Genomic DNA, 26,676 nt, shown 5'->3' on the forward strand with positions numbered 1-26,676 from the left:
AGGAGGAAAAATTTGAATTTTTTCTGAGCAGAAATTGTGTTAAATCCTCAGTCAGGAGCGGGGGAGTAAACAGCATAGAAGTGAATAAAAATATAATTGAATATAAGCCAGTTTATGTTCAGTCATGGTAGAAGAAACAAAACCAAACATACTTTACCATTTTTATGAAGTGTCAGTCTCACTAGTGTAAATTTAGTACTATCCTGAGTAAACAGTGGTGTCAAGCTGTGCCACTGCTCTTCTCCTCTATCTCCCCTCCCCCGGAGGTTGTTTAGGTTGGGGGTTTGAGGAGCAATCTCAGTGTTTTCTGGCAGCTCTTTGAACATTCTTAGTTGCTTTCTCCCTTAGGCTAGACTTTCTCTTCAGGAGGAAAAGATAGCTGGACCATTCATGATGCTCTAAGTAAATAATCCAATATTTTTCTTGCTGTGGCTAGAAGGTTTGGTCACAGACCAGAGCTTTTATGCTCCTGTGATGCCAACAAAGAGGCGGTTCTTGCTGCAGAGTGCTTATAGTACTAAAAATAAAATAAAGTATAGAACCCCCACAGGATTTTTATCAGATTTTTACTACTGATTGTTTTCACAACACACTCCCAATATCTGAGCTTTCCTGTTGCACCCCAGACAACTAAAGCAACAAAATATTCACTTCAATGACATTCATACACATTTCCAAAATGTCTGTTAAAAAAAAGTTTGTATTGTGAAGTTTTTGGTAATGATTTTATTGTCAGCTTTTAATTTATTTTTGCAGTAAAAGCAGTAAAGAAAATGTTTGTTTTTCCCCAGTCTCTCAGCATTATTCTTTGAGTCTTGAATTATCTTTTAGAGAATTTTCAAGAAAATGTCTTAACATTACAATGTATATTTAAAATTAATAAATTAAATATTTATTATATGACTTTTTAATACTTGTCTTCTTAATGATAGTTGAAAAAATATTTTAGCTATTCTTGAATACAGTAATTTGAATCCAATTGTAATCAGAATTTTACTGTTTCACTAAAGAGCATGCTTGGGGTCCTTATTGTACCTGAATTGTGTGTACCTTAATTAAGGTAAATGGCTAACCTGTTAGGTTAGCCATTCTAAGGATCATGATATATGCTTATAATTCATAACATTTTAATTATTTAACTTTAATTTAAGCTCTGCAATTGCTACACCTGTCTTGTCTCTTTTTTTTTCTTCCTGTTTGTAGTTCAGATAGGCAGCTTCCACTTTTGAGGAAAAAATGGTGACATGGCAAATGCAAGATCCTTTTTTTCTTCTTCTCTTGTTGTTTTCTTTCCCTTTCCCTACCTTTTTTCTTCTTGTTTAGGAAAGTATGTATTTTGAATATATACAAAACATAGAGGAAAAAAACTGTGAATTTATTTAATTTATTCCTTTTCTACATGTTTTCAGCTAAACCAAGGCTCACTTCTTCCTTGAGGATATAGTTCTGTAGTGGAAGCACTGATAAATTGCACAGTCTCAGTAGGATATGTCTGAAGGAGAGTGTTCTGGAGGCAGGGAGAGTCTAGTGCTCCTCTGCATTAAGCAAACACAGAGCTGGTAAAAGCATTCTCTGACTTTCGTTGCCTCATAATGAAAAAAAATTACACAGTGCATGTCTCTGCCCAAGAAAAAAGGGAGCAAGGTCCTCCATAGTTAGTGTTGGTAGTATTTCAGCACCTTAAACTTAACCATATTCATTCTCTCAGCTCCCTTCTGAGGTCAGGTTGTGTGGCCCAGGGTGACAGTGCTATTTCTGTGTTCTCAGAGGCTTGTGGAGTAGGATTGATGTGAACTATGGATTCCCCATTCCTCCTTCCATGTGCATCTCTGTAACCAGGACACAGAACAGGCCTCAGGTGTTCATACCCTCTTAAAAACTTATTCTCAAAGGTATTGGTTACCTTCAACTCCTGTTACCAGCAATTGTCACTTCGAACAAATTCTTTTTGCCTTGTGCTCAGTTGTGCTACTTGATTAAACTATATGCATAAAACTGGGATTCAAAATGAGTCTGCGCAGAAGTAGAACACTGGATAGAAATAAATATGTATGATCTTCTAAATCAGTGGTTCTCAACCCTTTTGAAGTTGAGTGGCACTTGAGAAAATTGGCTGTGCTCTGTACCTTGCTGAGGTCAGCTCTGAACACATGAGGAGCCGTCACCTTGCTCTTTTGTTAAGTGCTTGTGTACTTGCTGGTTTTATGGAAATTATAGTAAATCTGCTTATGATGTGATTGGCTACGTCATTCAGTGCTGTGTATCATTCTGTAGCCAATCTGTTAGGGACTATATGTTTACTAGGAGCTCCTGTGGGACAACATGTGTATTCTTGGGTGTAGTGTAGGAATAGTAAGTCCTGTACTTAGTGCAGAAATATTGGATATACTACACCTGTAAGATGCAGTGATGCATTTTATGAGTACTGAATCCGTCCCATAAATCCTGGAATTTCTGTGTGTCCATTGCGAAGGAGAAACTGCTTGATTTTGGTTTTGGTTTTTTTCCTTCCTGGGTAAAGTGTGTGTGTATGCACTGCATGATGCAGTAAATCTGATAGCTCATGGACACACCTCACTGTGTGCAGGCTGTGTGTGTATGGTGAGTCTCACCTCAGCTGTGCCAGCAGGTACCTCATGACATTGTTACACGTGTTGTTAATGTGATGTTTTCAGGCAAGTTTGTGATACATGTGGTGTACAGCTCATTCTTACATGTGCAATCAGCATGTCCAGAATTTCTTCACATACAGCATCCTGGATAGTTACAACAGTCCTGAAGCTGAAAATTTGGATACAATTTTCATGAGCAAGATAAGACAATATTAACCAAAGAAGTATACTGGCTTTACCTAATTAAAAAACCCAAAAAACCACAAGAAAAAAAACCACCCAAAAAATAAAATATTTTCAGCTCTTCTTCATCTGGTCAAGGAGGAAAAGGAAAGGAGGACACACAAAGGGAAATCCAGCTACTTGAAGGAAGACAGAGGAGTGCAGTGTGGGACATGTGAAAATGTGGGATTTACTTTCTGAATAGAGACCAAAGTGTTTGCACTAAAGCTACTGGTCTCCAGGAGGGATAATTAGGCAATACCAAACTGACCCTGTATCTTAATGCTGCACCTTCAGTCCCTGGATTGCTGCTTTTTCCCTAGTTTTCCAAACAAGTAACTGTGGTCTGCCTGCCAGATACTGTTAGATCCATGCTCCAGCACTGCTTGTGAGCAGCCACTGCCTTGCACCTGAGGTAGAGATGAGAGTAACAAACACTATTACGCTCTGCTCATTCATTCCAGCTATGTTCAGGAGTTTCTATATCCCCCTCTCTGACCGTGCAGAGATACTTGCACTAAGATGAATTCACAGTAAGACCTATATCATGTTGCCCATGTATTGGGATTATTTTAATGATTTTTTTTATTATTGGTTGGCATATATTCTACTTTTTGTTCTCTTTGTATAAAGGTGTGACTGTCAGTGTTCATCATGGTTTTTTTGTTTGTTATCAATGCCAACAGTCTTTGGTAGTATAGTGATTTATATGTGATACTTCTTAGCTTGGTTTATTTTGTAACTGTGAAAGTTATCCAAATATTAGTAAAATTTTGGTAAGGTACTGTTAAATGTTTGTAAAAAATTTTCACATAAAGATCTCTTTTATTACTGTTTTCAGAGAAACTTAGCAAAACTTATAAAAAATATTAAACTCTTTTTTTGAAGAGTTTTTTTATGGTTTTGATCTAGACAACATATTAATAGAGGGTATAAAAAGCAGTTGCAATGAGAATTCAACTTGCCATATGTGCATTCCCATTGCTAACGATATTGCCAACTTTTATTTAACAAACAGATGAGCCTTAAGTAAAATTATATATCCTCTAGTGGTGCAGCTCCTTACACCTTTTGCTGTCCTGTGCTCAAAGTTTCATTAATAATGCTTCCTCAGCTGTTTTTTTTTCCCTTGACTGTTCTCCAACATAAATCTATGAGATTCTCCTTAGAAAAAAATCCCAACCATCTTCCAATGTTATTTGAAATAACATTAATATATATTGAAATAACAACAAAATAAGATTATTTTCTATGTCTATCTTAGGACTTGGTCACACAACCATTTGTTCCAGCACTGCTGAGGGGCAGCACCCTTCAGCCATGGATGCAATGTCGTCTGGTAACAGAAGGAATATGTAAACTGGATCTGCTGTTCATAGACTAGTTGATCTGGATAGTCTGTTCACTATAATCCTCATTAGAAGTGCTAGAATGTTTATGGGGAGAGGTGGTAATAGGCTGCAGAAGCATTTGCCTGGAACTAAAGATACAGAAATTCTGCATCTTTGAAAATATGAAGGATTTAATTGACTTGATCAGTACCTCAGAGAGAATCCATGTCTTTTTAAATTAAAGAATCCAGAAGTTTGTGACTTGGTTTGTCTGCTGAGGTTGTGCCTCTTGAACTTCTCACTGTGAGTCACATAGAAATCACACATGCACACATTTATATGTACAGGTACCTGCGTTTGTATAAATGTAAACCTTGAATTGTAATACTAGTTTAGTTGGTAAAAACAGCATACTGAGAAGAAAAAATGGTCCTAAAATAACAATTTTTTCCCTTTTTTCATCTTGCTAGTATTGTTGCCGAGGCTGAAGGAATTGAGCCATTAATGAACACCTTGAACGCCCAGAGAGATGGAGCCATTTCCAATGCCATTGCAGTGCTAACAAATCTGTCCCTGCAAGAGCCATCCCGCATCAATATCCAGAGCCAGGGTATCATGAATGCCCTTGTAGGGCCTCTGCGCTCAACCAACAGCCAAGTGCAGAGCAAAGCAGCGTTTGCTGTGGCTGCCTTTGGTTGTGATGCTGATGCACGAACTGAGGTAAAACTACTCTTTGAGGCTGTGCTTATTGATAATGTTTCTAGATCTGAGGTGGGGGTTGTATTAACTAGGAATCTGTTGTGTCTGACCTAGAAGTCCTGAGCTTTCTAGGTAGTTACTTATTTTTGTGATACTTGTTCTGCTGAATTTAGCTCAGTATTTTAGGAGACTTTGGAAAGGGTTTTCTTTAACTTGAATTTTCACTTCTGTGTTTGCTTGCACTAAATTAATGCTTTGGAGCTTTTCAGTGACTTCAATGAGCTTTAACCAGAGCTATATCTTGGTCTGTATATTTAGGTGCATTAAACATCAAGGTTTCTTCCAGCTGCAGCTGTCAGCTGAACTTTGAAGATGAGAAGTTCAGTCCTCTTTACTCTCCCTCAGTGTTCTGTTACCCATTTTCAAGGCCTGAACGGCAATGTCTGACCTTGATTGATGAGATACTGGATGTGCATGGAGTAAATATATTTCAGACAAAACTCAAAATATAATTAATCCTTTGATCAGTGACATCCAGCAAGTTGAACTCTTTGCTGTTTATGAATTGGTCATAGTATTTTCTTCTCATAAATAAGAATGATGCTATGTGCATTCATATATCATAAGCTGGGGTTTTCTCATGGGTCAAGGCTATTAATTAGGACATGAATAAGGGGCATAGATAATTAATCTACCTCTTTCAGTGTCCTTAAAATGTCTTTCTCTTCAAAAATCCAAATGAGCAATATTTCCTCCAGCATGTATAGGAAAGATACTGTAACACACAAGAGAATAGGATGTTAATAAGATTGTCATACATACAATACCAATTCAAATGTATTGTGATGTAAATTAGTTGCTAGGAGGCACCAGAACACAGAAAAAACTGTATAACTCTCTGTGGCAGTCTTGGGTTGCATAGTCTCTTTGGGTTCCACACCGCAGCCTAATAACTGAAAAGCAGGGCAGAGCCAGAAGGGATGTCTGCCTCATACCACTCTAAAGCTCCAGCCTATGCAGAGTTCACAGAAACACAGAATCCCCATAAATGACCTTTTTTTCAGCCCTGTGTATCTTTTCTACAAAGCCTGGATGTTTTGGGAGAATTTCACAGGCTGTTCTTGCTGGGATAGATGAAATATGTAAGTGGCAATGTTTTCACTTTTTTTGACAGTTAAGAAATGCAGGCGGGCTGGGACCACTCGTTGAATTGCTGCATTCTAAGGATGAAGAAGTCAGAAGAAATGCCTGTTGGGCTGTTATGGTCTGTGGAAGTGATGAACTAACTGCTGTTGAACTATGCAGGCTAGGGTGAGTAGAAGTAGTATCAAAAGACAAAAGAAATTTTTTGATGACAGAAGTCAATTTAAGTCAATCTTTACATATTTATAGCAGAATTATAAAGCTTTCTGATACTACTTTCTTAAACTACTTTTGCACCACAGATGTTACAGATGAAATGGTATTGATTTTAAGGAACAGGATCTTCTGACAAAATGTAAGCCTGTTGAGAGTACTGTCTAGAATTATAAAATATTTATTGTTTCTGTGACTGAATTAGGCTTTATATTGAAGATAACTTACATCAGTCAATATTAGGGACTACAGTGCCCCATACATTTGAAACCGAAGTAAAGTTTCAGACTAAGTTTAATATACAGTAAATTGTACTTGCTACATACAGACTAGATTAGATTTACATGCTCTGGTTAAATGCAGGTATGCTGAAGTGTCACAGAAAAGTGTCTCTGTTTTATTCTTTCTTAGGAACTCAAGTTCCATGTACTAATAGCTGAATTACAAAAGCTGGTTTAGGTTATAAGAATTATGACACGGGACTCCTCAGACAAGGCAACTCGTTTAGCTACTGTTAAATTAAAATAAATGTAATTGCCCTGCTCCCTCTGCTGGGCACTTCTCTGGTGACTGTGCAGATACTTTAAATCCATCTATGAGGGAGTTTCTGAGATTCTCCGAAATTCAGATCAGGAGGAGACCTCAAGGTGATATTATTCATCTATCCTAGCATATGACTGAATAAGGTACACTGACACATTTTTGCTTGGGAAATTACTGATCCTGAGAGAGTTTCACAACTTTCTGAGGTAACCTGTTCCAGTGCTGGAATATCCTTACTCTTAGAAGGGGTTTCTCAGTTTTAAATAGCCCTTAAAAGAAATCATGTTGTCCTGCATTCAGTGCAATTGAATAACCACTTTTTATAGAAATTTGAGTTTAACTCACTGAATTTTCTCATTTTTCATGTCCCTCTCTGTTTCTTTTTCATGACAAAGTAAAAATGTTAGACAAGTTTTGTTTGTATCATGTCATCACACATCTCTGAATTTCTCTAATTTTTTATGCCATTTTGAAGTACCATCTCCCAGCCTGGATTAAGTACTTCAGGTGAGGTCATAGCACCATCAAATAAAGCTCAGTAATTATTTTCTCTGTCTTGCATATGGCACTGTTCTAATCTAATCCTTTTTTGTGACATTATCAAAGCAGGACTCTAATTTATGTGTGCTTCAAGTTTGACAGCATATTATTGATAATAATACATTAAGCACAGTTTTTCAAGTAGTCAGGCACTACTTCATGTTATTTTCATGGAGATCATATTTTCCTGACTTGCTTATAAGTGTCCAAGTAGGAACAAACGAAAAGACTTACAAAAGTCAAAATGTATCTCAAATTCAGCTCATATCTCACATCTACTTCTTCTGCCTATATGTTAAGTCAATTAGCCTATTGCAGCAAGGACTAGACTGACTTTTCATGATTGATTCTTGACAAATACATAATGGCTATTTCTCATCTCTTGTTGCTTGCCAACTGATGGTTTAATAATTTGATAGGGTGTTCTTCAGACACTGAAATTTGGCTGAATGATCTCTATTATAATTTCCTTGTTCATAGTTTTTCAAAACTAGATAGTATCTTTGCCCTTCTCCACTCTTCAGCCATCTAGCCTAGAATTTTCCAATACAATTATAAATAGTTCCAAATGTTGCTTTTGCGAATTCATAGAGTGTATGAGTTAAGTGTCCTTAGGGACTGCTAACCTTGTCTCCTCAAACTTATCCTAGACATTTTAAGGCTGCAGTTTCTACTTCCTTGTTAATATTATTGCCAGGCATCTCCTTGAAACCTTTCTATGAAAACTGAAGCAAAAAAAGGCACCAGAAACTTCAGCCTTTTCTGTGCCATCTGTTGTGAGTTTTCCTTCCACACTGAGTAAGAGACCTACATTTTCCTCTCCGACTTGTAGCATATGAAACATTTCTTTTTGTTTCGGTCCCTGATTAGTTGTGTCTTACTTGGCCTGTCATTTTTCAGGTTTGTCCCTTACTTTTTCTATTCTGTTGGAAGTGTCAGTGTTTCCAATTCTGTTTGATTCCTGGCTTTTTTTTTTGTTTTCATCTCTTCATGGGATTTTTGGTGCAGCTGTTTTATTTGTCTGGTTTTGGCTTATTTTTCTTCCATATGAGGGTAATGTGCCATTGTGCCTGTAATGTCATTTGATTTAGACCCTGCTATACACATTAGCCTTTATTCATTTTCCCCTTTCAAATTGTTTCCTGTGTTACTTGCTGCTTATCTGCAATATGCTGTAGACACACAGCCTGAACTGCTCTTCCTGAACTATCTTCTCCCACTGCTCTCTTCCGTAAGAAATGGATGTCATTTGCCTTGCCTGAAAAGCTTGTTCTCTGGAATTCATCTGAATTCATCTATTCAGAAGTCTACATTGTAGATGTCCAGAGCTTAGGTTCTCTGCGTAGTTCACAGAAATATATATATATATATCTTGTGTATATATAAAATTGATTCCTTGGGATGTGAAGAATATCTGCATGTGTGCATAGTCACACATACACAGATAGGAATTTGAATATGTACTCTTACACACGCAGTATACGATATTCTCCTGATTCAGTTTCCTGTATTTTCTTAGTGAGGTTTTCCTAAGTTTTTCAGGTCAAAAGTTGTCAATTTGTGGGTTTCAGCACCAGAAAAAGCTTAGGGAAATTAATGCCTGTCCTCCCATGTCCCCGCATTACTATTTGTTTCTATCACCATGCTGCAAAAATCCTGCTATTCTGGTGGTGTTGATACAAGTCCTTGTTTCTCCACGCTTGTTCACGTTTAGCAAATATCTGCCAGCTGTGCTCCCCTGAACACAGTAACAGTCCTAGACCAGAAGGATTCACACATTGCATAATGCACAACTGGATCTGCAAATTGCCTTGCAGCTGAAAAGAGAGAGAAAAAGAAGGAGAGAGGTTGCCTGGACTGTATCATATGGTCTGCTCTGATCATTATTCCTTTTACATCTTTTTTTCTCCAAAGTTCTCTATGGTGCATAACATCCTTCTAGATAAAGGTTGTGGCATCCTGTCTGCATTTCTTTAGGTAGCATTTAACTACCTAAAGGAATTGCTTTTGCTTTTGAGCACTGAATGATATTTTCCTTCCCTAGAGAAGGAATTCTGTGCAGCACAGCCACTCCTTGCTGGCCCAGAGGGCACAGGATCAGCACTTGGAAGTTAATCTGTCTTGGCCTTGGTAATGCTGAAAACTAACTCTGAGATGTATAATAACATTTAATTAGTATTTAATGATGAATTAGCTTTTGTATTTTATTTATCAGGGCTTTAGACATCCTAGAAGAAATTAATCGGTCAACAAAGCGTAAAAATAAGTTTAGTGAAGCTGCTTTGGAAAAGCTACTTGATAACAATCTTTCCCAAAAGTACAGCCGGATGGGATATTTATCATCAAGTAATATCATTACTAATGGATTCTATGATTGTGGTCAGGTAAGCTATTCTAAACAAATTACTCTATTAAGAAAGAGTAAAATTTTCCTCTTAATTTAGAAGGAGTACTGTAGCAACAGCCAAAATCTAGCTACAGCAAATACTTTGTTTTCTTGTCCTGAAATTTCACAGCTGTTATACAGATTTCTTTTGATTGTCTTTCTTAATGGATGAAATCATCGTAATAATATTCCCTAGTTGTGATCTTCCCAATCCTATCTGAACTTCAGACCTTTCCAGATTCTTTATCAAACTTTAGTTTTTCTGGTCTCTTTCCCTGCACTATATTTAATGCTAACTTGACATTGTATGACCTATGGACGTTTTGTTTGTTTATTTTTACATAAGGAAGCAAAGAGTTCATATTTTCACCCTGGTCATTACCCTTTCTCTCACAAAAGAAGTGTTTGTATATAAGGACTGACTCCAGTATCACTTATTAGTGCTGTGGTCAATTTAAATATAAGGAGGACTTTTCAAAATACCCAGATGAATTAGAAATACCAGTCTTACTGACAATCAGTGAAATACCTGCTCTTAAAGCACTTGGTTGCTTTTGAAAATTCCATCCTGTGTTGTAAAGCCTTCAGAGGCAGGAACATTTCCTTATTCTAGAACTGTTTGGAATGCTTCAAACCAATAACTACAAGCTAAAATATTTATAAACAATCTTTTCTAAGAAAAATTGATGAAGAAAATGTAAACTAGTAAGAAAATAATTTCAGATATTTTGACTGGCTTTATAAGCTGTTACACAGTCTTTGGTTTAAGATTAGGAATTTTAAATTACTGTTTAGGTACCTTTTAAATATATTTTTTTCTCTGCATCTTTAACTGAACAGAACACCTTACATTTTATGCTAATTTTCTTGCAGATAAAACATGGAGAGAAATTTTTATCTTTGGAAGAACTAAGCAAGCAAGAGCTTACTGACCGTCGGGCAATAATCTTCATTAATGCTAAACCCCAAGAAAGGTGAGTCATGTTAGATCTACCAGCATTTGTTGTAATAGCTCATCTTTTTAATGGTTTTCACTGTTTCCAGTACAAACTTCATTCTATTTATCTATCTCTCTGTCTGACTGTCTGTCTATCCACACACACATATATGAAAACAGAGACATCTATTTTCTTCCCAGCACAGAGCTTTTATGCCCTAGGAAGCAAAACATTTGTATTTTATAAAATAATAATTTGGAAAATAGCTTATTCAATTGAGTTGCTTTATTTATTTTAGCCTTGAAGATTCATTCAACACTCTGATTCATGATGATGGGACAATCAATGTTTTATTAGTTATAACAAAGCTTGTCAACTGCTGTAATAATTATGTCATCTGAGCTGAACGTTAACATTTGACCAAAAAAACCTATGATTTGATGGTCCTCTTATACAGCCAAATGCACGGAGTTGTAAGCACATCATTCCAAGGGGTGGGACAAAGCCAAGCATTAAGCTCTTAGGCTTGATAAAGAACCTGTGTCCATTTCTTCTCTGTTTAAGTTGAAGCCAGCCTAACAAATCTTCTTAGATTTGAACGCAGGAAGTTGGTATTTGGCTTGTTTAACTGGGAGCCATTTCCTGTAAACAGTCTCACAGATCAAAGATCGTTTTACCAATACTTTGCAAGTCCAAAAATTTCTTCTCTGCCAACACATCACATATTTGGGTTACAGTATCATTAGCTTCCCTTTTAAGCTTGTATATGATACCATAAAGATGTCTGGGAATATCTATGACAAATAGACTTCCATGCTCTTTGTTGATCCCTAGAGCTGTCCTTTACTATCAGGTCTTCATTCTTTGACTTTCATACAGATTCTTGCTTTTGCACATTGGCAGCAGCCTTACTCCCCAGTTACTTTTGCATTCACCATTGGGCATTCACTGATCTCAGAAGGAAAAAAGTTGTGGCACAGGAACTGGCAGGGCTCATTGGCAGAGCTTTAAACCAGCCTGGAAGGGGAAAAGGGACAAAGCCAGGCTGACCAGTGACGAGTGATGGGATGGGTTGTCAAAACCTGAGGAAAGGAGCACTAATGGGATCCCTCAATCTGCCTCAGGAGGTGCTGGCTACAGTGTACCACACCTGAAATGTTTCTACACTAATGCAACCTCATGAGGGACAAACAATGGGAATCCAGGCTTTGGCCCAGTCCCAGAGATTTGACATTGCTGGCATAAGTGAAACCTGGTGGGATGGATCCTGTGACTGGAGTGCCCTGTGGGATGGTTACAGGCTCTTCAGGAGAGACAGGCAGGGCAGGAGAGGTGGAGGGGTGGCACTCTATGGAACAGAAGGGGTAGAATGTATGGAGCTCACAGCTGGCAATGGCACAGTTGAGAGCCTCTGGGTAAGAATCAAGGGACAAACAAATAATGCAGATGCCATCATAGGAGTCCCCTATAGACCTCCTGGCCAGGACAATGATTAAAGGAAAGAAAAAATAATTCTTTGAGGAACTAAGGGACTCTTCCAAGTCAGCTGCCCTTGTCCTTATGGGAGACTTCAACTTGTCAGAAATTAACTGGGAGCATCACACACCTAGTAGAACCTGGGCCAGAATATTCCTAAAAACCTGAATGACAACTTTATGGAATAGGCTTGGAAAAATGCCCACCTTGATCTACTCCTTGTCAACAGGGTGGATTTTGTGAGCAAGTGGAGATTGGTGGCCATCTTGGCCACAGTGAAGCAATCAAGTTTAAAATCTCTGTTAACAGAAGGAAAAACCTCAACTCTGGACCTGAGGAAAACAGACCTCAGACTCCTCAAGGAATAGTGAGTAAGATCCTCTGGGAACATGTTTTTGCAGGTGCTGGCATTGGTCAGTGTTGGTCACTCTTTAAACATCACCTCCTAAGGGCACAGGAGCAGGCAGTTCCCAAATATCAGAAGTCAAGCAGGTGAGGCAGAAGGCCACCTTGGCAGAACAGGAATCTTCTCTTAGAAATAAGGCTAAAAAGGAAAGTGTATGCCCAGTGGAAGCAAGGTCAGGTGAAATGGGAAAAACACAGAGCCACTGCTGGCCACTATAGGGAGAAAATTTGTGTGGCCAAAGCTCAGCTGGAGTTGAAGCCAGCCAGAGCTGTGCGGAACAATATAAAGAGTTTTTTCAAATATACCAATGGCAACTGGCAATGTAAAAACAGCATTGTCCCATCACAGGATGAAGATGGTCTCCTCACAAACAGGGACAGAGACAAGGCAGAGGTGTTTAACACATGCTTTGCCTCTGTCTTCAACATGAGGATGGGCCAAGGGTACCCTGAGCTGGAGGACCATGACTGTGAGAATGATCAACTCCCAATCAAACTTGAAATTGTGCAGGATCTTCTGCTTCAGCTGGATCCTTACAAATCTATAGAGCTTGTTGGGATTCATTCAGGAATCTCAAAGAGCTGGATGATGTTATTGCACAACCTCTCTAGATGATATTTAAGCAGTCTTGGGAATACAGAGAAGTCCCAGCTGAGTGGAAGCTGGTGAATGTCCTGATTTTCAAGCAGTGCATGAAGGAGGATCTCAGAAACTACAGGCCTGTTAATTTCACTTCACCAGCACCTAGTAAACTTAAGGAGGAGGTTATTGTAGGAGGTATTGAAAAACATCTGAAAGACATTGCAGTCATTGGTCACAGCCAGCATGGCTTCATGAGAGGAAAGTCCTGCTCATCAAACCTGATTTCCTTTTGTAACAAAGTAACCCATGGGGTTTATCAAGGGGAGTCAGCTGATACAATGAGATTTTTGTGTTTCAGTAAAGCTTTCAATGCTGTCTCTCATGGTGTCCTTCTGCACAAGATGTCCAGCTCACAGCTGGATAAACACCTCATGTGATGGGTGAGCAGCTGGCTCACGGGTCAGGTACAAAGGGTGACAGTGAATGGGGTGACCTCAGACTGGGGACCTGTCAGTAGTGGGGTTCCACAGGGCTCCATCCTTGGCCCTTCAACATCTTCATAAATGACTTGGACCCCCTTGGAAGGGACACTCAGCAGTTTTGCAGATGATATAAAACTGGCAGGAGCTGTTCACTCCCTCAAAAGCAGAAAGGCCCTGCGGAGACACCTCAACAAGTCAGAGGGCTGGGCAATCACTAACTGCATGAAACTCAATAAGGGAAAGTGTCAGATTCTGCACCTGGGATGGGGCAACCCTGGATGTACAGACAGACTGGAGAATAAGAGGCTGTAGAGCAGTGCCATGGAAAGGGACCTGGTCAGTGGCAAGTTGCACATGAGCCAGCGGTGCCCTGGCAGCCAAGAGAGCCAAGCCTGTCCTGGGGGGCATCAGGCACAGCATGGCCAGCTGGGCAAGGGAGGGAGTGGTTCTGCTCTGCTGTGGATCAGCCTCACCTTGAGTGCTGGGGGTGGTTCTGGGTACCACAATGTAAGAAAATATTAAACTATTAGACAGCATTTAACGGGGGCCATGAGGATAGTGAAGGGCCTTTAGGGGAAGCCGTGTGAGGAGTGGCTGAGGTCAGTTCATCTGTTCAGCCTGAAAAAAACAGACTGAGGGGAGACCTCATGGCAATCTACAACTTCCTCATGAGAGGAATAAGAGGGTCAGACACTGATCTCTTCACTCTTGTGACCAGTGACGGGACTCGAGGGAATGGCCTGAGGTTGTGTCAGAGGAGGTTTAGGTTGGATATTTGGAAAAGATTCTTCCCCCTGAGGGTGGCTGAGCACTGGAACAGCTTCTCAGGGAAGTGCTCACAGCACCAAGCGTGACAGAGTTCAAGAAGGATTTGGACAATGCTCTCAGGCATATGACATGACTCTTGGGGATGGTGCTGTGCAAAGCCAGGATCTGGATATGATCATCTTATGGGTCTCTTTCAACTCAGCATATTCTGTTATTCTGTGATTCCATACTTCATTTTTGATCCCTGAATTAATGTTTGGCTTATTAGTAGTTATGTTATTCTTTTCAATTAAATACCACATATGAGTATATTTATTGTCTTTTAAAATCCAGATTCCATTTTCATAGCTTCACATGCACTACTAACTCTGCAAATAACATGCAAAAATATCTTATTTTATTTCAGTGCTGTAGTAGAGAATGTACAAGATGAATCATCGTCTGCTTCAGGAGCAAGCAGCAAAGAAAAAGCAAGGTATGGTTCCCATATTTATTAGTTGTCAATGTTCTGTTATTGCTCTAACACTAGAAATAGAAGTCTGACTGAAAATAGCGACAGTTTCTGAATGGAGTACAAATACCTAAACAGAATGTTAAATATATTTTTGGAATCTTTCTTTCACCTCCTATTTGCAGTAATATTCCTTTGTCTTTCTTAGTAATCATTTGTCCTCTCTTCTCATGCTCTATTTGAACAGCTCACACTTATTTGCTCTTTTTTTCCTTCATTATCCCTTGGAAGCTGTGAAATACTGTTATTTTACAACTTGACAACCAAGACACAGGAAAATTACAGTAGAAATTCTTTCTCAGTTTAGAACCTAAACCCATGAAATGTTCCTACACTGCCTACATGCCTCCTTATTTCTGATTAAATGTCTTCCAGTGCAGTTGACAGATAACTAAAAGCTGAGAAGGGTGTGCTCAGAGCTGTCCTGATTTTTAGACAACTAGCCTAAAAATGCTTCACTCTTACAGTACATGTCCTGATCCATATGATACACTAGCTACAGTGCTGCAGTCTGCCTCTTCATACCAAACAGATCCTCTACTCTTGTAGTGGAAAATTAATTTCCTTCTTTTACAGAAAGAGGATTTGAGTCTGTCCCTGACACCTGCAGATAGCTGATCACAAGATATTTGGGGGTTAGCAGTCTCTTTGTAGTTTGTTGTAGCTGATTACTAACAATGGGGTGTAATGAACAAGGCTTTTTACTTGAGCTGTTAATTCTCCTTACTCTTGCCAAGACCAGGCTTCTAGTCTTTGTCTAAAATAAAATACTTAACCTGTCATTTGTTCCTGTGGAAGGAAACTGAGCCATGGTCTCCCAACTGTCCTTCCTGTAAAACAGCAGACTAATCATGACCACAGCAGTGCCTTCTGGAGAAGGCAGGTGTACATGCCTGATTCCAGGGGAATCCAAAAGCAGTTCAAATAGAGTCTCCTTGCCACCAATGGAATGGTCTCTAAACCTTGATAATAACAACCTGCAACCCTCCTTGGCTTTTCTCTTAGCCAGCTTAGTGAGCTGACCATTTATCATACTGGTTTCTGTGGGTCCCAGTCCTGGGTCTCTAATTTTCCTTCTTTTATGGTAAAAGAAGCTTTGGCAATGGCTAAGGGCTGTGAGATCTAGTCAGTGACAGACATTACAAAATGCAGGCTTGGGAAAAAAAGAGGAATGGTATGTCTGTTGTAGGAGCTGATGTACTGTGTTTCCAATTTTTATGTTGGAGCTCAGTCATGAACTGTGATGCCCTACTGTCTGTACAGGTGTTTTATTGACAGACATAATGGCTGATTTCTGACACTGCTTGTATATTTCTGTGTATGTTTTTTATCTACACTTGAGAAATGAAATGTGCAGTAAGAAAATCAAGACAAAAATGAAACCTGCTTTTGATCTCAATAGTTCAGTGATATCTCCAATAGAGGAAAAACAGAAGTTACCTGGACAATGGTGTTCACTTAGCAAAAGCAACACTAGGGAAAAAGGCTTGAAGTATTATACTTTGAGTTATATTTGAATATGTTTGAATTATATTAACTTATTTAGGACAGACATGCAAATTATTGACAGATAATAGCTACTGACTGTGAATGTTTGAGGTTTTGACTTAAATCAGGACCCTGAAACTGTCAGACTATTCTATCCAAAAGTTATTGACTTACAAGGCAGACATTCCCATTTGACTAATTATTTGGACTGCAAGCACTTCTGAAATTCAGTTTAAATTATTTTATAGTAGATAACTGAAATGGATAGTATGAATTGCATTGTGGAAGGTTCCTGTTTCAGGATGCACCAGAGTAGATACAGCAGCCTGAGTGCCTTAGGAGGCCTGTCCCAGCTTCTGCTCCCTTGCAGGTCCTCCTGCTGCCCTGCATGTCCTGCTCATGACCCACTGTGTCCATGCCAGTTTACTCAAAGAGAGCAGAGGCAAGGGAGATACTAAGCCCCAGTTATGTTTTCTCTGCACCAGTGGAGAGTTCCTTCACCTTGGAAGATGCCCTAGAGTCATAGGCCATTTTGTATAGTCTCAGGAGCTGGGAGACCTGTTCTTACCAGATAATATATTTGTTTATTACAGTGTGTGATGAGGATACACTTGGATAGTTGCATTTTAATGTAATTTATGTCAATTACAGTGTAAATAACTGCTCTGTTTGCAATAACTCTTTTGAAAAGCAAAAAAATTTTCTTTAGGAAAAAACAAATACCTGCCTCAATTTCCTATAGTAAACCTTGCAGGGGTACAAGGACTCCTTTCTTCAAGTGTGAAATAATTGCTTTTGAATGTCATGATCAAGTTGTATGATTTATAACCCCATTGTCATTCATTTTGAATCCATAATTCATACATCATTATTATTATTAATTTGTGAGATATATGGGAGTTACTTGAAGGTCAGTAGCTGACTCCAAATCTCAAACATGCTTAGACTTTTTCCTACATATTTTTTTCCTTTGATCATATGTTTCTGTTCATCATTATTTTGCAAAGTACTACTGAACACTGTTTAAAGCCATTGTTTTGAAAAAGTGATACTACTTTGTATAAACCATAGTTGAAAGGCAAGAGAAAGGGCAGCTGTAATTGTCTGCTGGAAATGTTTGAATTAGATGTGAGGCCTGGTTGATAGTTTGACGTATATTTTCATTGACAGCAACATTTTTAATCAGGCAGTTTCATATCTGATATACACATTGACAAGGCTAAAATATTGTATTCAATGTAGACTAATAAATATGTAATTATTCCATCCCATGTTTCAGTACTGCATTTAAGGAAATACTTCCCAATGCTCGGTAGTTCCTTTTTAAAAGAGAACCAGGGCATTTAAGCTATGCAAAATGGGAAAGAAAACAGGCATCATGGCTGCTTTTTGATGGTAGAATATTGTATTGGCTGCCTTCTTCCTCTGGCTGATGCTCTGGTGACCTGTTGGACTCTTATACTAAAGTTGCAAAGAATCAGAAACAGCTTGGAGACTATTAAAGTGCCATGAGCTCTCCTTTGCAATATTCTTCTGCTTTCACAGCAAGCAGTCTCACTACTCGAAGACAGCTTTGAGAAATGAGAGTGATTTTTTTTCTGATGTCACAATTCCCGCTGGCAAGAAAATGGGATTAAAAAAAGAGGGCAGGAAAAAAGACAGTAGAAGTCTCCAGTAGTGGTTACCGGTTATTTTATAGCACTGAGCTGTAAGACAGCAGCTCTACAGTTCCTTATGAGATAAGGATTGGACAGATATGATGAAGACTTGAGGAGTAAGGTAGAGACAAAAGACAACCTTAAATCAGCTATTCCACCAAGGAACAGAACATAGTCATACCAGAGAGAAATAAGCAGCAGCAAAAAACCCAAACAAATCACGGTTCAAACCCATCTCTCTCAGGTGTTTTGTTCCTGAAAATTGGAAAGGAGGATAGTAAGTGTGATTCTAGAGTAATTTGAATAGATAGGAATGGGAAACAAATTCTCCTATAGCACTGTAATTTAATGGTGCACTTCTCATGGAAAAAAGAAAGTACTGAGAGTACAGAAAGGAAGAAGGGGAAAAAGGGCAAATGGTGAAGAAACAAGAATTATAGCATTTATAGATGTTGTTCTTTTGAAAACCTAAACTGGACACCAGAGAGTTAGGAATAATTCAGGATATTTTTAAACATGGTATTTTTAACCATAATGTATAAATGGATAAATGGATGAGTAGATAGCTATTTAATCTAGCATTATAAGGTTCTCTGGCTATAGTTAGATAAGTCAAACTAGATAAAGAAAACTGTTTGTCTGCTTTTTTTCCAAATGTAAGTGTAATTAATAACCAGAACAGTTTATTTAAGAGGTTGGTGAATTTTCTATAATTTTAAGATTAAATCTTAATTGGTTATCCTTCTAAAATAATGTGCTTTGTGACACCTATGAAAAGGGCTTTTTGTGAATATGGTAAATCTCAATAGGTTAAAGAAAAGTTTGCAAAGTATTCTGAAGACAAATTGCTTGAATTGAACGACTGATAATGGTGTATGCCCTTTTGCTTTGTTCAGTGCCTTCCATCTTAAGAGTGCTATTCATAGTATAAATTTTAAGAATAATTTGAAGAGCATGCAATAACGATAGTGTGTCCTGGAGCCGTGTACTCTAGTGGTCCTTTATTTCTTTTTTTCTTTTTCCTTCCAAGATCATCAGAAGTATTACAGATTTTAAAAAATAAGCCAGAACTGTTAAATGAAGGAAAGAAGTTTTGTTGTATTTCACAGTAAAAATTTTCAGGATCTATGCTGAAAAAAAGCCATAATGCTTACAAAACACCAGTTTCATGTGTTCCCACAAATGAAAGGTCCTAAATTGTCTGATTGTATAGCCCTTAATAATACTTCTGGTAAGATACTGATTTTATAGTTGCTGCATAACTTGGAAATGCACAGTATTTAATTTGAGCAGAGCAGTCATTTAATTTATACTTCTGCTGGCTGCTTAAGATGCCTGTTTAGGATCATAGTAATTTTTCAGATCCTGAGCATTAGTAAAATATGAAGCATGTGCAATGAAAAAGAGTCAGAAAAAACACGGACTTGTTGCAAAATCTTTCTCTGACAAGCCATGCTGTAGTTTGCATAATGCTTGAAGTACCTGAACTTGCAAGTGCAGAGGCTGTCTTTTGGAATGTCCTGCCAAGATTTCAGCTGTGCTTTTGATACCATTTTTCCCTTTATTTGAAGACCAGGTTTTAATCAAGTAAAAACTCACTGAAGTTCGTGAGTTTTAGTTCATATCCATACAGAACTAAACCATAACTAAAAATATGTCCTTTATGTATATAGTAGGTAAGTAAGTAAGTGTCTTCTTGTCTATATAATCCATACGTGGGAAAGGTATATCAGAGCCATAAACTGAAAATAAAATGAGAATTGACAACAATGTTAATATGGAGCTAGTGGCATTTGTTCCTTACCACCTCCTGAGGACATGTTCCACAAGTGTTCTCTACAGCTTTGTAGATTTTGGATATTTGCTATCAAGAGAAAAGATGTCTTCTACCTTCCACCTCTCCCTAGTCAATTTGTCAAATGTCCTGTTGGAGAACTAATGTATTTGAATTTGAACTTTAGAGATTACAGTATTCTAGATAAGTGTATAATTTTTTTTTTCTGTGTAAGGAAAGGGAAGGGGAAAAAAGAGGAGGAAAAACCAAAAGAAGTTACTGAAGTTGCAGTTACACATACAGTCCAGGAGGAAATAAATCCAGAAAATTCCCATTGGCTACCGCCACCTGACTTCATTTTAATGGATTACATTAATGATGCTTCCAAAACAATTCTACCACTAACTTCTACTCGGGAACAGGTTGTGGCTCTTGCACAGTGAGTACCAAATCTTATTTCCATAAGCTGAATTGTTAAAATAACTGTTTTCTTACCCAAGGTCAACTATTTCAAAATAGTTATTTTCCCATGTTTAACTGGAATCCAAATCAGCTTTGACCCAGAATGTTGACATATTTAGATTTTAAGCTTATTGTTTCTAATTTTGTTGCAATTAATTTAATGTATTTTAAAATAAAGTATCACTTGCAACAAAGGAGTATCAATTTCTCATTTAAAAAATATTCTTATAGACAATTTCAGGTTCTTTTTCACATTTATACATCTGTACTGATTCTTTCCAGTGAACACATCAGCTGCATATAGCATCTACGTCATGAAGGAGCCCCAGAGACCCAGGTTTTGCAAAGCCTAAAAGCATCATTAGAACCCAAATCTAATAGTCTAGATGGCTGCAAGATGTATCATGTCTGTTCTTTCTCCTACCATCTTTCCTGCCTACTTGGTTTTGGAACCCCTTGGGACAGAATCTCTGTGTTTTGTATTCTATAGAGCTAAAAGCGTAAGACAAGTCTTCTAACATAGCTTTTAAGTGCTCTTGCAATTAATATCCTGATGATTTAATAGTGCTAGAATATTTTAATAGTGCATGTACAGACTGTTGGTATCAACGTGTGATTCATTAGTTACACTGACTACTCAGCCTGGGCACCAATCAAGCAGTGTGTCTGTTTTCATCTTCTCCATAGTTTAACCTTTGTATCTTAGCAGTTTCCAGGCTGCATCATGAATCTGAAGAGTCTGGTGTCATATCCCACTTACTCTCACAAAAAATTTGTTACTTTTACTAACTCTCATTTTTAATGAAGTCATCTAATGTGATGTGAGGAATGAATTTTTCATTGATTGAAGAATTTGACAGGACAGATATTCAACCTTAACTATCCAACTGTGTATAAATCATGATGCCTTCCTCAAGGTGGAATCCATAAAATTCTCTTTTAAACCCGCTCTTCTAACACACCAGTGAAATAATTGCAGACACACAACCCAGTGAAATCATGGGAAATTTAAGTAGAACGTTTTCTGTGGGGATTTTTCTGTCTGTGTTCCATTTTAGGCAGCTGCCTGAATAGCATGTGTTGAATAGGGACTGGGGGAGAAGGCAGCTGCAGCATCCCTCAGCAGCTTGGCAGCCTGGCTGGAGTTCCTCTTGTGCTCATTGGGGTGGGGGTCAGGCTGGATGAGGGGACATCAGTAATGCTGGATGTCTCCTTTGGAACAAACACAGCACCTTTGTGTGGTGGTGAGCAAGCTGACTGAGACAGCACTGCTCTCTTTAATGAGGGCTGGCCATGGGCACACACAGCACAAGGGATTGCCTTAAGCCCCACACTTTGTCATTATCAGCTTCAAGATACCCTGTCTGACAGACTTGGTGATAGCTCCCTGTGCCTATGCCCATGCTATTGCAACCTCAACTTTAAATTTTGAAAAATGGGGCCTCAGAGGTTGCCTTGCTTATGCTGGGCAGAGGAACATATTCACTGCTTCTGCAGAGGAGGGGATGCAGGTTTTAGCTCCCTGTCTGAAGCAATGCCTTGTGATTTTCCTGTCAGCTCTGCAACATCTTGTCCAGAGTGAGAGAGCTCAATAACATTTGCGCTTGTGGCTGACACACTAAGGGGAACAAAGGTCTTTGCATAGAGTGACCCTGCACAGGAGAGATGAAGGGGGGTGTGTGTGTGTGTATTGGGAGACTTACAAACCACAGCTTGGTCCTATGTGTATGCACAGTCCCCCAGAAGAAATGCTTTTTGCAGAGCTTACACTGACAGCTAATTCTGATCTGTTGCTGTTTCTGAGCCATGTGTTCTAATGGATAAATACAGCTCACCTCCAAAATACTGGCTTCAGTATAAGAAAGCACATGTAGAAGATAAGTACCTTCAATGAATTCAGCTACTTTACTATGTTGGGATCATTACCTATGGCTTTATTTTTGTCATACATCTTCTCATGCCTTTATTACTATTTCAAACAAATGATAGATCTGGGGACTATAATATGTAACTCGCCTAATCTGTCACCTGTAAGCATGAACATCAGCTTCTGTAATTACTTCCTCAGTAATTACACTGCTATTGATGACTTTTTCTGAGGACTTTGTGCCTACACTACACCTCTCCAGAATCTTTGCTTTTGCACCTTGGTTTAGGTTTATGACAAATATGAATGACCTGAGTTAAGGTTATCTGCATTTATCAGTAAGCATATTTAAAATACCAGTTACTGAATTAAAAAAAATAATTAGGCAGACATAGAAAAAGTATTGCAGTCTTAAAGGTCATTCACTTCTTGCTTCTATACATTTCATTGTGCTGCATTTTTGCAATAAATACAGGAGGAATTATAGATGTAATTGATCCTGGTATGTATTTGGAACAGGTTTGTTGCAGACAAGATGGGTGGCTCTGTTGGAAGAGAGCAACTACATAACTTCTTCTGGGAACTCGACATGAGTAAAATAGAATTTGAACTGAAAAGCAATGTTGTGCCTATCGGGAAAATCAAAAGAGGGACGTTCTATCACAGAGCCTTACTTTTCAAGGTACATTATAATTTATTTTGCAACATAACATATTGTTCTTAAATGGATAATAGAAAGTATATTTGCATCAGTATAATACAGTATTTATATCCATGTAAAATTTCTTGTATACAGTTTCATAATTTTTCAACAGCAAAGTTGATTTCCCAGTGAATGAAAGCCAGCATCGCTTCCTTCTGTAAACATTCTTGTTGTCATTAAATTGTCTTAAGTGATATCAGCAGAATATTTGATAAATGGCAAAAAGCCAAACTATTTGATTTGGAGTCAAAACATTTTACATTTTCTGTAAACTGTAAAATATTGAATTATGCAGCTTCCTTATTTTTCCATGCTGCAAATGTAAACTTGTTGGGACAATTTTTATTTGGTATCTATCCAGTATTCTGTCATAGTATATAACAGCTTCTATGTTCTAACTTCTTAGAAATAAACTGGGTTTCTTTCTGTTCTAAAAGAAACTCTGAAGTTTTATTTCTTCCTTCTACATATGAAGATACATGGTGCATCCTGTCCTATCCTTTTTCCTTGGCTGGATTTTTTTTCTTTCTTGAATGGAAAGAAATGGAGAAACAAGGGCCTAGCACATTAAGCAGGAAGAACCTAGGAAAGAGTACACAGCAGAAAGAGTATGACCCAAAATTTATGGTATCCATAGGGAGAGAAAGTTTCCAACTTATTTTATGACATTCTGAGAGCATGAATTAATTATGCTCCACTGTCCTAAGAAACTTTTGTAGGGACAGGTCACCTCTCTTAAAGCCACTCTAAGCAATGGATATCCATGTCCATTTGTAACAAGTTAAAAATCTTCCAGGATTTTATTCCTTCGCAGCAGATGTGTGTTGAAAAAGCAGTTTGGTAGCTGGAAACCATTATAGGTCTGTCTGTGATAGTGCAGCCCAGAGGAGAGGCAGGTGTTTCATCTAGCAGACACTTGCCTCGCATTTCATTGCTTCCCACATTTCCAGGGCTGAAAAGCAAGGAGTGTGCTTTGGAGTGAAGCAACAGTTCTAAACTTACACTGATAAAAATGTTACATTTTTACACTTAATATTTCATACTAGCTACATGTGTGCAGTGTGCCTACACCTCGTTGCTTGAATAGACTTCAAAATATTATTCAGAAGTTAAGTCTTCCAAGTAGGAAAAAACCCATTTCTGAGTACTGTGGGTGTTGCACTTAGAGATCTGAAAGACTGGCTGATAAACAAATCTATCAGTATTTGAAAAGAGTTTAAATGAATGTTTTTCATGCTGTGAATAGAATATGCAAGAAATAATGTTTTAAAGCCTATACTTTCTATGCAAAACCAACAACAAATGTTTGAAGTTTGGAACACTTGAGAAATTTATGAAGTCTGCTTCAAGAAAGCTCTAGGCCTTGTAGGTTTTTGTTTTGTTTTTAAGCATCACTGGGCCTTGCTGTATATTACAGAAGCTGCATGAATGAACTGTGATTAACTTTTTTCTTTCTTTTTTAGGTGATAGCAGACAGAATTGGCATTGGCTGTAGTTTAGTTCGTGGCAAGTATAACAGAGCTTGGAATGAAGTTAAATTGGTTGAACACTCTCCTAAAGGGCTTCTGCTTCCTCCTCAAGAGTATATTGTAGATCTAATGTTTGAACCAGGCTGTTTGCTAAAACAAGGAAGTGCAAAGGCTGATCAATACAAACGTATTTAATCATCTTGATGACTTTCACCAAAATAAATATTTTCAATATGTTTGCAGTGCTGTATTTATGAAACATGGTGGGGTTCATATCCAACTATCAAAAAGAAGTGTATCTGGTTTGTTGTCTTAAAAGTTTAATTAAATGTGGTTTTGGTATCTAGCTTCGGTGCTTAGAAACTTTGTTAATTTTTTTGTACTATTTTAAGACTAAATTGCAAAACTACAGATTAAAATTTGGTAATCAATAATATCTGGTGTGTGCTAACATTACAGTGGTTATTAAATAGGTTAAATTCCAATACAACATATTCTTTTTTTTATATATAATTTTCCTTCAAATCCCATGCACATTTATAGGGATTCGATGTCCATAAAGCAAGAAAATGTGACATCTGATGAAATGACACCTAAAAGCAACTGGACAATTTTTGTGTGAAATAACCCAAGAACTGAGAACTAGAACTACAAAAACAGTATACTTTCAGCCTCTGTAGAAAAAAAATCCCATTTATATTTCTTAGAACTTGGCAGAGTTAATATTTACATATATTAGGATACTCTGGATTAAAGTAAATACTGTTTGTCCAGGCACAGGAAAGACAGATGATTGAGAAGTTAGTGCTTGTGATCTATTTAAGTTCTTTATTTTTGACTTGAAGATAAAATGGACTCAGAGAAGGCAGTGGATTTAGACAGGGAATTTGTATTTCTTGCAGCCTTGGGTAACGTGGTGTTGCTGAAGAGTGGCAGTGCTTTTAAGAGAGGTAAAATACTCGCTAGAACACTCTGGTAAACACTTCCTGGTGAAACTGTCAGGAATGTACTGGAGTATTTCAAAGAGCACCACTATCAATTGAGTTTACTGTGGAAAACTGAGAGAATGTACTGTGCAGCAGTTAGGCCAGTGCAGGCAATGTTGTACAGAACTGAATTTCAGAAGACCAGAACACCTACAACACAGCATTTACTTCCTGCCTACCAAAAATGTGATTAAAAAATTTGGAGTCTGTGTTCTTTTAGTTTTAATGTTTGTATAAGCACAGTCACTTGCCTTGACTGCTTTGGGTTGAAGAAGAGGTTTGAATCTGTTGTATTCATTACTGCTCATGAGCATGATCCCACCACTCCCTCTTTCCTCCTCTGACATGCAGCATGATTTCCTGGTAGCCCTTAGGGGAACATTTTATCTTTGTGTTGTAAATTCACTTATATGGCTTCATGTTCATATTTTTTTTTTTTTGCCTTATGTTCAACAGTCCTCTAGACATCAGAATGAAAAAGAAATCTGGAAACAAAATGCAGGATGTGCTGGCAGAACTGAGAGAAGGGTGAGGATGTGTTTCTTATCATTGCTGTGTAGCAGGTAGGAGACTGATGGAAAGTCATATGCTCTCACTGACAGGTATGATTTGGTATAGAAACCCACAACTTTGAAAGTCCAGAAAATTGAAGTAAAATAGGAATTAATTTCCTGCTAGCTATCATTTTGTATAGTTTTATTACATTGGAATTTCATTATTTTGTATTGGAACCATAATGTTAAAGTATGACTTACTGTGTTTGAGGAGGTCTTGAAAAGAAAGCAATTTCTGTTGTTTCTATATGAATCTATAAATCTATATGAAAAAAATAGACAAAATGCAGTTTTTCAAAATAAAAACTGGGAAATTTGTAGACATAAAAGTTTACTTTACATAAACCTATCCAAAATTATCTGAACAAATAAAACCAAATACTATACCCTGCATTGTAGAATTCAGAATTTTCTGATCCAGAAATGTAGGATCCAAAAATGTTTTATGTCTTTCACAGTTTTGAACTTTTTACTCTCTCGAGTTCTGTCATTTCAAAATTGTAATGCACTTTGATGTCAGAATTAAGATCTAGGTAGAATATAAACACTTCAATCTAAAATTATTACTTTGAAAACTACACTTTATTTGTCAACTAAGTCAAGAGATGCCACACTTTTTTATTTGATGTTAATCGGGGACCTGTAGTTGTGTCCATGGCCAGGTGAAGAATTCCCCCACCCTTGATAAGAGCAGCTCAGCTCACGCTCATTCCAGAACTGAATCAGAAAACAAAATGTTTAAACATTTCTACAGGGCTCAGCTGGGTGAATATTCCCAGGATGTGCCCAGCACACACCATTTGGCTTGGGCTGTGCCTGAGGGAATTGATCGCCTACCATCATTTAAGGAGCAGATGGGGAAG

General features: G+C 37.9%; 1 protein-coding gene across 1 annotated transcript in view; it reads left to right on the forward strand.

Moving 5' to 3' along the window:
• ARMC3 (armadillo repeat containing 3) overlaps nucleotides 1-24,468 on the forward strand; it is a 62,664-nt gene extending 38,196 nt beyond the window's left edge. Inside the window, exons 12-19 of the mRNA XM_014248365.2 lie at nucleotides 4,636-4,885; nucleotides 6,039-6,175; nucleotides 9,519-9,687; nucleotides 10,563-10,663; nucleotides 14,748-14,816; nucleotides 20,008-20,211; nucleotides 22,621-22,783; nucleotides 24,268-24,468. Coding sequence (XP_014103840.2) covers nucleotides 4,636-4,885; nucleotides 6,039-6,175; nucleotides 9,519-9,687; nucleotides 10,563-10,663; nucleotides 14,748-14,816; nucleotides 20,008-20,211; nucleotides 22,621-22,783; nucleotides 24,268-24,468 — 1,294 coding nt within the window. The remainder of the gene's footprint in view (nucleotides 1-4,635; nucleotides 4,886-6,038; nucleotides 6,176-9,518; nucleotides 9,688-10,562; nucleotides 10,664-14,747; nucleotides 14,817-20,007; nucleotides 20,212-22,620; nucleotides 22,784-24,267) is intronic.
• The last annotated feature ends 2,208 nt before the right edge of the window (nucleotides 24,469-26,676 follow it).

Source organism: Pseudopodoces humilis, chromosome 1 (assembly GCF_049639895.1).
Source record: "Pseudopodoces humilis isolate 2021_Gansu_Grassland_sample_001 chromosome 1, ASM4963989v1, whole genome shotgun sequence".
In the NCBI taxonomy this organism is placed as follows: Eukaryota; Metazoa; Chordata; class Aves; order Passeriformes; family Paridae; genus Pseudopodoces; species Pseudopodoces humilis.